The sequence below is a fragment of the Panthera pardus genome, unplaced genomic scaffold, assembly GCF_024362965.1.
Source record: "Panthera pardus isolate Hobbes unplaced genomic scaffold, ASM2436296v1 HiC_scaffold_10, whole genome shotgun sequence".
Taxonomy (NCBI): Eukaryota; Metazoa; Chordata; class Mammalia; order Carnivora; family Felidae; genus Panthera; species Panthera pardus.
The window spans coordinates 77170529-77183668 of NW_026526655.1; the positions used below are offsets into that span (position 1 = coordinate 77170529).

General features: G+C 35.6%; 1 protein-coding gene across 4 annotated transcripts in view; it reads right to left on the reverse strand.

The window, feature by feature from the left end:
- Nucleotides 1-13140, reverse strand: part of GALNT13 (polypeptide N-acetylgalactosaminyltransferase 13) — a 540913-nt gene that overhangs the window by 471230 nt on the left and 56543 nt on the right. For all 4 annotated transcript variants that reach the window (XM_019456666.2, XM_019456651.2, XM_019456658.2 and 1 more), the window contains exon 3: nucleotides 531-776. In XM_019456666.2, coding sequence (XP_019312211.1) covers nucleotides 531-672 — 142 coding nt within the window. In that variant the 5' untranslated portion in view covers nucleotides 673-776. The remainder of the gene's footprint in view (nucleotides 1-530; nucleotides 777-13140) is intronic.

Genomic DNA, 13140 nt, shown 5'->3' on the forward strand with positions numbered 1-13140 from the left:
ACTTAACACAAGGCAATAATTTGGTTGTTGAATCTGAATCTGGCCATCAACATGCGTTTTGTTTAAAAAGTTGTTTGTTTGTTTGTTCATCTGTTTATTGCTTCTGGAAGTCTGGGTGTCATGTGTCCTTGCATTTTGCTACAACCCCCACCATCTTACTTAAGTAGTTGTCCCCTTGTATGTTAGGTGCTTAGCCTCCAAGGGTTTTTGCTTCTGGAGGCCTAAATTTTAAATTCTGTCCAATTGAATGTTCACTAAATTATTATTTCCATACAGTCACAGAACACTGGAATTATGAAATTGGAAGGTACCTTAGAGGTTACCTAACTCTTCTCATTTCTGCCAACAGGACACCTGAGGCTGAGAGAAGGAAGTAACTTTCCCCCGGTTAAATGTACATTAATAGTTCTGCCAAAATGCTCTGCTAACGCAAGAGCTGAAAAAAAATCCCTACTTCAAAGTTTCACGTTTTGTCGAGAGTCACCACAGCTGTCATCTCTGTAAGCAACATTTGCTTCGTAAGCACTTACCCCTGAGTGCAGGTAGCAGGGACCTCTCCTTCTTGTCATCGCATTTGTTACATTCACTGAAGTACAGGAGTAGGAAGACATCGACGAGAACCCACATCAGTGAAGTGGCTAGAACCACCTTGCAGTAAACAAACCTCCTCATGTCTTCCCTTGATTTCTAGTTAACACATAGATCGAAGACAGATGCTACAGTGATAAATCCAAGCCACAGGGGTGAACTCCAGGAAAAAAGCAGGATGCATCCCACTATATTAAAAAAGAAGGAAAAGAAATGCCATTAGTGCATAGGTTTTTTTTTAGTATAAAGGGATAAAACATGAAATACATGATTTATTTAATGTTCCCATATTTATAAGCACTTGACCTTCAAATTCAGAATGAAAAGCCTCAATAAGTGAGAACTGTAAGCAAACCAGGTGGCTAAAACGCTACCAGCTAATCCTAGGTCTGTCACTACTCTGCTGGGCACTTGACAACTATTTGATTTTTTCAGGTTGTACTCTTTTCTTAAAAATCCCTATGATGATATTCTGTAGAGCAGTAGGTTATCAAATAGAGCATCCTTGAACTTACCCTGATCCAGCACTTTTGAGGAGCTAATAACTGCCGAAACAGAAATCATCCCGGGATACAATAAATTGGAGTAACTAAGAACTGGACTTTACACACAGGTAGGCCTGTGTCTATTCACCTCCTATCTGCAGGACCCTTTTTTAAAAAGCCTGTTTTCTCAACTATAAAATGAGAATAACAATGCCAAACCTAAGATTTGCTATGAGGACTAGCCACAATAATGCTTGTTAAGCATCTTGCAAGACAGATAATTATTAACGTATAAAACAAAATAAAGTCTCAAATTCTCAAAAAGGACCATTGCACGAAATAACTCATCAGTTACTTAACCTTAAAAACTCCATCTGGTCTGCATAGAAAGTATCCACAACAAATGTGTAATTTGGAATGGATAGCATACATTCAAAAAATTATGAGAGGGGAGACAACATATTAGTTTAAAGTGACTTCAAATAACCAAAGCACAAATTCTAAAAGGCATACAGATATGTGCACAATTACCTATTGAGAGGTATTCTAAATAAATGTAGAATTAATACCACAAACATATTTGTTTTATTTACACTATCAAAAGCAATAATTACCTGGCTAATTCATTTACAATAAATTGACAGTTAAGTCATGTACCGTAAATATAACAGGCCAAAGATAGGTTCATGCCATTTGCTACACTTAATATCAACTGAAGCTTAAAATTTTTGAGGTGAATAAGTAATACAATTTTGAAAGATATTTGAGAAGAACAGCTACAAAATACAAAGGTACTCAGAATATTTCATAAATATCTGTCTCAAAAACATCAAAGTGCAATTTGCTGAGGCAAATGCTCTTTAAATTAATAGCAGCTGACTTTGCATCATAAAGCAATACAAAGGCTACTGCCTGTAACAACCTATCCAGACTAGCAAGGAATTCAAAATTTACATAAAGTGACAGCTGAAAACATAACAGAGTCTATCTTCACTGTCTACGTTAAATTTACATTAATGCAGCATATTTTTTTAAAAAGGTATAAAATGTGCAAGTCTACAGAATATAGGATATGTGGGGTTTATCTGTTTGCTGATGATTTTTCTGGAAACAAATGTCATGCTAATTATGTACTTTATTTCATTTCAACTTCATTTTCCTGTAAAGTGTATAACTAAACATTGGAACTCAGCCTCTAAACCTGGTAACAAGTGAAGAATTCCCTGACGCATATTTCCTGTTACTTTGTGCATGCATGCTTTACTGAATACAAGGTATGAAACAATTCAAGCTGTCAAATGTTCTGTGTTTCTTGGTCCTATGATGAAGTAGTTCTCTTCAGTTTATTGTAGAAAAAAGTCCCACAGAAAAGTATATATAACACTGATGGTTACCAAATAGCCATCCCCAGATTTAAGATGGGAATATCTTAAAATAAAAGATCCTATCATAAAGATCTTACATGTTATATAAAGATCTATAATGAAAGGCATAAAAGCACCATCCCTGGCTCTGTAATAAAATGAAATGATGACTTTGGGTCAGGATTTTGCCTCTCTGTGCTTCATTGTCTTTATTTATAACATATTTCCTGTCCTATTCAGCTCGCAAAATATTGTAAAGGCTTACGCAAGATAAAGAATGAGAACATTTTTAAAAGAAAATATAAAGAATATTATAATAAAAAATCTGAAATCGCTTAACTTTAAATATTAAAATGTCTAAGATAAGACATTTCCTAATAAGAGCCTAACAGTTAATGTTATTCAGAATTTAATATAAATTTTAGCTGTAATAGAAAGTCAAAATCATATCTTATTGCCATTTCAAGCATTACTCAAATTATTCTAATTTCATAGCCTGAATGAGCTATGTATCAAGTCATTAGCACTGAGAGAAGTCTAATCCCACTATTCTAACTGATAAAACTAAGTTGTTGTGTGATTTTTTTCATTTATATTTCAAGTTTCGAATTCTATCTCTACTTTGAAAACACCTGCCTCCACCTTGAAAATGCACTAAATTTCATCATTCATTGAGCCATATCTGCTGGCACTTGCATAATGGTAATCTCATACACTGTATTCCAATACTCTTCATGAGAACAAAACTGATGGGAGCAGAAGGATGGTACAAAACACACAGTAACACAAACCAACATAAGCACAGTTGGTAGCCCAGGTTTATTTAAGAGAATCAGCATCTGTATTATGTTTTTATTCCAGTAAGCCTCTATTTATTTGCAAACACTTCTCAGTTTCTGAAGCCAAATCCAAGTTCTGCAATATCCCTGTCTTGCCAAACCAATGTGGAGCATGACTAACTTGCATAAACTACAGGCTCTTCTATCTGAAAACACAGCCCCTTTCCTAATTGTTCCAGTATCTTTTGAGCACAGTTCCTTCTCTCTTTAAAAGTACTTCTCGGGGCGCCTGGGTGGCTCAGTCGCTTAAGCGTCCAACTTTGGCTCAGGTCACGATCTCGCGGTCCGTGAGTTTGAGCCCCGCGTCGGGCTCTGTGCTGACAGCTCAGAGCCTGGAGCCTGTTTCAGATTCTGTGTCTCCCTCTCTCTCTGACCCTCCCCCGTTCATGCTCTGTCTCTCTCTGTCTCAAAAATAAATAAACGTTAAAAAAAATTAAATTAAAAGTACTTCCCTAGGTGGGAATACTTTTAAGAGAAAGCCATCAAGTACCATCTTGCTAGTTAAGATTGCCTTTCTTTTTCTTCTTGCCCACCAATCATTATATCCATCAGATATTCTATGATGCGTTACAGGATTTCTGTCTGAAGATATATACCATCTTCCTATCTTTATCAAAAACATATTTCAAATATAAAACAATCTAGATAAAGCTTAGGAGTTGGTAAATATGTTTTTAAACAAGGAGAAAGAGTTTTTTGTTTTAAAATTCGGAGGTTATCACTTCCATGGAGAGTCTAGTTTAGTTGCTATTAGACATATTTTTATCTGTACTCATTTATTTTATTTCGTAAAAATTGCATAATAGGTGCAAATTTATTCATTCTATTTTGTGAGGCTATATGTGAGGCTGCCAAAGCATCCTGGGAACTAGTGTAAGACTGCTGGTAGTGCTCCCAGAAGGTTCAGGCACCAACGTACCTCAAATGTTTTAAATAGCTATGCAGGAGCTTCTGTGAGCTGATGACTGGACAAATTTGCAGAACTGGTTTACAGACTAATAAATCTAATGTGTAAGCACTGAAAATAAAATGCGCTGCATTAGCCACAGGTATGATTGACAGGAAGACTGATCTTTGTATGAAGGAAGGTTAAAAATTAAAATGACCTAGAGGGATCTAACCATAGCTTAAACAAAGGATCCACTCTAAAAATCATACCACACTGGAAGATATACCATGAGACAAAGAAGCAAAGATAATGTTAAATGAATGCCTATGGGAGAAAAATGGAATAGAAGCAAAAAAAGAAAAACAAAAAACAAAACCAAAAGGCCCTCACTGGCATTTAAACCAAGGAAAGTTTGAATATTCATAACATAAAATTTGACTATTAGGAGGCAACCTAGCATGAGATCTAAAATTATATATTGCAGAGTTATAATGCCATGAGTTGGATCTGAGTCCAACACTCACTAATTGTATGGCTTAATTCAAGTTATTTAAATCTTCTGTGCCTCTGTTTTTCTATTCAGAAAATATGAACAATAATAGCTACCTCACAGCCTATGATGAGTATTGAATTAATTAATACATGCAAAACTCTTATAAGAGTGCCTGGAACTTAGGAGGTTCTCAATATACATTACCGATTATTAGTAGTAACAGTAAAATTATTATCAACATGAAATCATCAAGAGAATGAGAAAAAGAGTAAGAATTCTCTGCCCACCTTTCCAGAAGTAGTGTATACTCTGTGTGTATTCAGGGTGTCGGGGGACAAGATGAACATCACAAATATATTTAATATTACTATTTATGAGTATTACAAATTACATTTTAAATTTAATAATCCAAAATATATTTAGAAGAGTTTCTGATGGAGATGAATTACACAGGATTTTGCAATTGTCAAAACTCGTTGAACTATACACTTGAGATTTGTGCATTTCATTCTGTGTAAATTACATATATATTTTTAAGGCAAAAACAAAATGTTTATGTACCAATCATTTGATTCCCTGATTAATACTTTTCTACCCCTTTCCTACCATTGTTTTCTCTATGGTGGTGACTTGGGTCTCAGGCTGTTCCTTACAAATACCTTGCCTCTGGGCGTACGCATATGCTATTTTCTCTGTTCACTGATGTGGTTGGTTATGGCTGCCTGCTCTTATTTCCTTCAGATCTTACTTCCCCCTGCTCAAATGTCAAATCTTGGTGAGCTTTCCTATCAACCCATTAAAAGTAATACACACAACTTAGTCACTCTGGATTTCTTAACTCATTTAATCTTTCTCCTTTGTACCTCTTACCCCCAAACATATATAAAAAAATTAGTTTTTAAATTTGTTTATTGTCTGTCCCTCCTTGTTAAATAGTAAGTTATATGAGAACAATAATTCATATCTCTTATATACCCCCATTCTCCCTCAAATATTTTTACGTTTTTAAAACTCCAGCACTGGTTGTTATGGGCTGAATTTTGCCAAGCCAGAATTTGTATGTGAAGTCCTAATCTCCAAGATTTTAGAATGTGACTGTATTTGGAGATACAGTCTTTTAAAAGGTAATTAAGGTAAAATGAGGTCATATGCATTTTCCCTAATCCAAATCATCCTTACAAGAAGAGGCAATTAGGACACAGAGGAAAGACCATGTGAAGACAGAGAAGGCAGCCACCTATATGCCACAGAGAAAGACCTCAGAATGAAATCAGATCTGCTAACACACTGATTTTGGACTTCTACAATCTGTGACAGAATAAATTGCTGTGTATAAGCAACCCAATCTGTGATACTTTGTTATGGCAGCCTTATCAATAATACCCAGGTGAAAAATCCAACTCTTCCCTATTCCACTCCTAACATGCAAATAGACGAACATCACCAGAAAGAACCTCCTCAGAATATGCTGCCCGTTCTCATTTTAACTCTATAAACTCACGTCACACTACAAGTAGACTCTCTGTGCTTTGCTGCAATCCTGCAACAGTTCCTACTCAAATCAATCTCCACCTTGCTTGCCTTCCTCAGACGGCCATCTCCGCACTTTTTCCTCTTAGCTTATCATTACACTTCTACACTTAGCACAGAAGATATAAACAATAAGAACGGTATTTTGCCTACTGCCATGTTGAATTTATGAATTTTCTTGTTCCCATTTACTGCCAACCCTAAATCTGCAAGTCCCAGGGCTAGAACAGATGACTGTCCTTTTAGGAGGGCAACACCCTCTGCTCTCACATAGCGTTTCACTGACTGCACTTGTCTCTTCCGCATCGTTTTTTCTTCTTTAATAAGTCAACGTTACCAATATGAAGATGCTACATGAATAATACTCTTAAACTAATTTAACCCCACATCCCTCTTCAGTGATTCTTCCAGCACCCTGCTTACCTTTGAAGCAAAACTTCTGGAAAGAATTATGTATAATCACTGTCTATACACCCCATATCCCTAACCTCCTATTCTCTCTTAAACCCAAAAGGCTTTAGCCCCTGCAACTATATGGAAACCTTATTTGATACAGTCAGTGTAATGGTCAAATCCAATGGTCAATCCTCAAGCACCATTTTACATAACTCCTAAGCAGCATTTGACATAGCGTGGTCAAAAACCTTGTGCTCTTTTTTGTAAATCTTCTTCTTTATGTCCAGGTGTAGAATTTAATGATTCATCACTTGCATACAATACCCAGTGCTGATCACAAGTGCCCGCCTTAACATCCATCACCTGTTTAACCCATCCCCTGCCCATGTCCCCTTCTGTAACCATCAGTTTGTTCTCCATAGTTAAAAGTCTGCTTCTTGGTTTGCCTCTTTTATTTCCCCTTATGTTCATTTGTTTTCTTTCTTAAATTCCACATATGAATGAAATCATACAGTATTTATCTTTCTCTGATTTATTTTGCTTAGCATAATACTCTGTAGCTCCATCCACATCATTACAAATGGCAAGATTTGTACACATACCACAACTTTTTACCCAATCATCGCTCTTTCCATAACTTGGCTAATGTTGATAATGCTGCTACAAACATTGAGGTGAATGTATCCCTTCAAATTAGTATTTTTGTATCCTTTGGGTAAATACCTAGTAGAGTAATTGCTGGATTGTAGGGTAGTACTATTTTTAACTTTTTGAGGAACCACCATACTGCTTTCCAGAGTGGCTGCACCAGTTTGCAATCCCACCAACAGTATAAGAGGGTTCCCTTTTCTCCAAATCCTTGACAACACTTGTTTCCCGTGGAACTCTCTCTCTTTTCTTTTTTTTTAATTTCTTATTTGATCATGCAGCAAATTCCATTGGCTCTGCTTTCAGATTTGACTCACTTCTTACCAATTCCCCTGTTGCCACCAAGCCACCACTCCTAACTCCCTTTTAAAAATACAGCTTTATTGAGATAGAGCGTATAGACAATATAATTCACTAATTTAAAGTGTACAATGCAATGGCTTGTAGTACAGTCACAGAGCTATGCACAATTTTAGAACACTTCTGTTACCCCAAAAGCAAACAGTTCCCCTTTGCTATAATCTCCTAATGTTCTCATGGACTCTAGCCCTAGGTAACCACTAATCTAATTTCTGTCTATGTAGAGTTATCCATTCTGAACAGCTCTGTTTGAATACGGCGGTGTTTGGTACAGACACCTAAGTTACCAACCTACCCAAGTCACAGCCCTACCTGGTCTCAGGTTACAGTGTTGCTGTCTTAGTCTATTCAGCCACCTATGGCCACACCACTGTGGCCCACAAAACTAAAGTGGGTCATGTTTTCTTATTTTCAGGCCATTTGCAGTCTGACAATGGTATGTCTTTTGTCACAAAGGCCACCCAAAAATGGAATGATAATCATGGTATCAGATGGATTTTCTACACTTCCTACCATTCAAAGTTTTTTGCTGACTGTTGGAATGATGTCCTCAAAAAATGACCGAAGAAAAGATACCTAACCAACCTTCTAATCAACTCCCGGTCCACCCACCTGAACAAGGAAGTTGGCTTACTAAATTTGGCCTTTCCTCAAAAAGGGGTCTTTTATTGACCACCTACTAATGAAAGGGGTAGGAAATTCCGTAAAACCATTCTGAAAATACAGGATTCCACCCAGTCCATAGCGCATTTTTTTTTGTTGGCCGTAGTAAGAACCCCAAGCCAGCCTGACTAGTATACCTTTAGGTAACAGCCCAGACAAAAGGGGACTAGAGTATTCAAATTTAATTCTGGGTCATCTTCCTCTTGATCAACATGGTGCCAGAGCATAGGGCAAGAAGCTCTTGGTTGTGCCTGCTGCTAACTGAATGCCCCTACGGTGGCGCATGTGAGCCAACATGAAGGAAATCTGTAATTTTGTAAAAATATCTCCTTCCTTTTTACATTTACCTCTTCCATATGAAAGGTCTGGATCAGAGTAGGAGATAATTGAAAACAGAGATGCAGCTATATTTATTGAGCTAAGACACAACAAATTTCATGGCTTTCAAGGGAGATTAACAACCTTGACACCTGGGGAGAAAACAGATTGCATTCCAAGAGATGGAGGAAAGGGGTGGGGACAGTTCACGTTCTCCCTGTCACCTCAATCCAGCCTCAGAGCCTGGCAAAATAATCACATGGCCTGCTCGAGTGAACCAGCTCTTGTGGCTGGCAGTCTGACTGCTATTTCATTTGTCACCTAAACCTTGATAATTTCTCAAGAGTGGAACTGATTTATAGTCTTTCGTAGGTTTGAATTTTAATATAAGCATGTATTACTTTCAGCATAAAACTATTAACCTAGTTAGAAAAATTTAAGTATTTCTTTAATTTATCCTACAGTTACAATTGAGTGCCTACACAGATGCCATCAATGTGCTTGGCATGAAACATAAAAGATATAGAAAGACATAAGCCCTGCCTTCTGGTTTGGGACCCAGTAGGGGAGTCACAGAAGACTATTGGAGTAGAGATAAGAACGGAGATATGTGAAACATTAGGAATGATTCCAATATGTGAAACTCTTTTTAATGTAGTTATTATATGTAATTATTAATGTGAGACAATGCAGCAAAAAAAAATGGAATTATTGAGCATAGAGAGATTGAAAGAAGAGTGAAACTCTATATAGAATATTTATAAGGCAGATGCCACTTGTTAAGACTGTCTGTTACACACTGGTCTTTTTAGTCATGGTTGAGTATAGGAATATACATTTTATGAAAATGTTACAAATGTCAAAGCCTAAAATATATGTTAATGAGACTTTACAAGCAATAGATTATCATTAAAACATAATGAAATTAAGTCTTCATAAAGAAAGCTTGTAAAAAGTATATATGACCTTCAAAAAGATAATGAAATTCAATAGTTTTAAAAAGTGTATTCATCAACCTAAAAATTGTTCATCATTTATTTGTTTCAGGTATTTAATGACAGCTCAGTATTCATCTTATAAAATGGCATACCAGTAGTTTAACCTTGTTCATTAATAGTTACCAAGAGGGAAAAACAGAAATCCAAAATGTTCAACTGGATATAAAACCTAGAGATTTAAGACAACACTAGAGCATTTAGACAGTTCCCAGCAGACATCTGCCAGTGAGCTGGCCATCTTCTGCCATAAATCACATGATTAAAAAGAAAATAAATGTTTCCACTGAGATATCAAACCATTAGAAAACCTTAACCTCAGCTTCCTAGCTGGCCTTAAGGCTTTTCAATTCTTCATAACCAAAGGTGTAAGGAATGAATTACAAGTGTTCCTTATTTGAAATGGGGAGCATACAGAGGCTATTTCTTCTCCAGGCTTTCTTTCCAAAACAGAGGCATTTATTTGTAGAATATAATGAAAAATAATATTAAATTATCTTTAAATTTATATCAGAATCACTCTGCTCCAGCTGGCAATTAGTGGGATACAAAATAAAAGGGGGGGGGGGGGAGTCAAAGAAAAGCCCAGAACTCTAGGGCACAAAAGGACCCTAGCAGCACAAAGGAAAAGAGATTTGATCACAGAAAACTCTAGAAAATTGGTTAGAGCTTTCTGAAATTTTACCTTAGAGCTGCATAAATGTAAATAAAATTTTATTTGCCTGCTTGAATATTTTAATATAGTGAATTTTTAAGCATAATTGATATGTGAAAGAAATGCCCACTCTTTCCAAAAATAACAGGTAAAATATTCAGTCCTCCACTCCAAGGGGAAAAAAAAAAGTCCACTGTAATAAAGCTACCATATACTTAGTTATTACATTGATTTGCAACTTCAGTTTATGTTTTGTTTATTTCCTGCAACCTTCCTGGCAAAGTTATTAATCATAAATTAAGGGCTTTAAAAGACAGGCAATTAGAGGGAAGACATAAATAAAGAATTAAAAATCAGAATATTGATTAATTAGTCTCCAATTAATTAACAGTAAAGTAAAATTAGTAGATACCCAAAGAATGAAAATTCGTATTCGTATCAGCAAAGCAATCTTGTCTTATCAAATTGCTAAAGAGTGTAACTTGTTAATCAATATAAAGGAATCTAATATAATGGAGTATATAATCCAATAACAGAAAACATAGAAGTATTATAAATTAGGGAAACTTCCCAAAAACACATGAGAAAGGGAAAGATATAACTTTTTTCAAGATATAAAAGTTGAGCAGAGATTACCATTAATGTACAAGCAAATGAACAAGCAGACCAAAAACAAAGCAACATTTTCCTTGTCTTCAGGGAAAACTACCTATTAATTCAATTAAGGATTGTGCTAACTGGAGAACTGTACATAAAAAGTAAATACTGGTTTTGACAAAATTATATATCAGCAAAGGTGGGATGAAGTGGGTCCTTTTTTACTTTGTGGGTAATGTAAAATGATAGAAACTTCTTGGGAAAAATGTGGTTTATTAGAAATAAGTATAACTCTATTACCTATTTTCTTAAAAATAATCATATACTTTGAACCAATAATTTCTCTACTGGAAAACTCTCTTTAAAAGCCCTATAAGACAGAAGACGCTTTATACAGGGAGATGGTATCACATCATTGTTTATTAAAAGGAGTTCAAAATAGATACGTAACTAATTGACAGAATATTATGCTGCTGTTAGAAACTTATGCAATTTTGTAATAACATGAAAAAAGCTTATATGATACTTGTAAAATTCAACAATTTAACATACACACTTGTTTATAGACTATAATCACAACTATTTTTTTTACCTTTTTCTTATAAAAGTACTAGAAAGAACAGAGGCAAATGTGTGGATTTTTTTCATTCCTCCCATTATTTTTACTAATTTTCAAATTATCCAGAAATAGTATATATTAACTGAATGATGGCAAAATATATGTTTTGCCTGAAAGTAAGAAAATTACCATGTAATAGTGATAAAGTATAAAATTCTTAGTGATGTGATATTTGTGCATACATATACGTGAGTGTATGACCACACACGGAGCTATGATGAAATGTAACACATAGAGAGAACAGACCCAAAGGACTGTCAAAAGAATTTCACAAAAGACAGTAAGTGAGAAGGAAAAGGAGGGCAGAACTCCCTATTAAAATTAAGGCTGATTTAAGCATTCTGTTTCCAGATTTCTCTTTTTTGTTTCCAAAACTGTCTACTGTTACAGAATCTATGTGACTTTGGAAAGATAAAAGTTAGCCCCCACATAAAATTCTATTAAAACTCTACATTCCTTTCAAGAAACTAGCTAACTTTCCAAACCTGAGTCTCATGCAGGACTCAGGAACTATCTTTTTTTGGTTGCATTTGTGGTTTTTATTCCAAATAAATACCTTCCCAAAACCATCAGGACCAGTATTTAAAAGCAATGATTGAAATTGAGGAAGACTACTCATTTCTTTTTTTTTTCTTTTTAAATTTTTATTTAAATTCTAGTTAATTAACATACAGTGGAATATTGGTTTCAGGAGTAGAATTCAGTGGTCAATCACTTATGTACAATACCCAGTGCTCATCATAATAAGTGCCCTCCTTAGTACCCATCAGCCATCTAGCCCATTTCCCACCCACATCCCTCCATCAACCTTCAGTATGTTTTCTATCTTACAGAGCCTTTCATGGTTTGTTTCCCTCTCTCTTTTTCTCCATCCCATATGTTCATCTGTTTTGTTTCTTAAATTCCACATTTGAGTGAAATCAAATGGTATTTCCCTTTCTATGACTTATTTCACCTAGCATAATACACTCTACAACCACATCATTGGAAATGGTAAGATTTCATTCTTTGTGATGGCTAATATTCCAATGTGTACATATACCACACATTCTTTATCAATTCATCAGTTGAAGGACATTTGGGCTCTTTCCATAGTTTGCCTACTGTTGACAGTGTTGCTGTAAACATCGGGGTGCATGTATCCTTTCAAATCTGTATTTTTGTATTCTTTGGGAAAATACCTAGTAGTAAAATCATTGCATTGTAGGGTAGTGCTATTTTTAACTTTCTGAGGAAACTCCATACTATTGTCCAGAGTGGTTGCACCAGTTTGCATTCCCGACACCAGTGCAAGAGGGTTTCTCCGCATCCCACCAACACCTTCTGTTTCCTGTGTTGTTAATTTTAGCCATTCTGATAGGAATGAGGTGGTATCTCATCGTGGTTTTGATTTTTAGTTCCCTGATGACGAGTGATATTGAGCATCTTTTCATATCTCTGTCAGCCATGTGTATGTCTTCTTTAGAAAAGTGTCTACACATGTCCTCTGCCCTATTTATAACTGGATTCTTTGTTTTGGGGGTGTTGAGTTTGAGAAATTCTTTATAGATTTTGGATACTAACCCTTTATCAGATATGTCATTTGCAAATGTCTTCTCCCATTCCATAGGCTACCTTTCAGTTTTGTTGATTGTTTGCTTCGCTGTGCAGAAGCTTTTTATCTTGATGAGGTCCCAATAGTTCATTTTTGCTTTTGTTTCC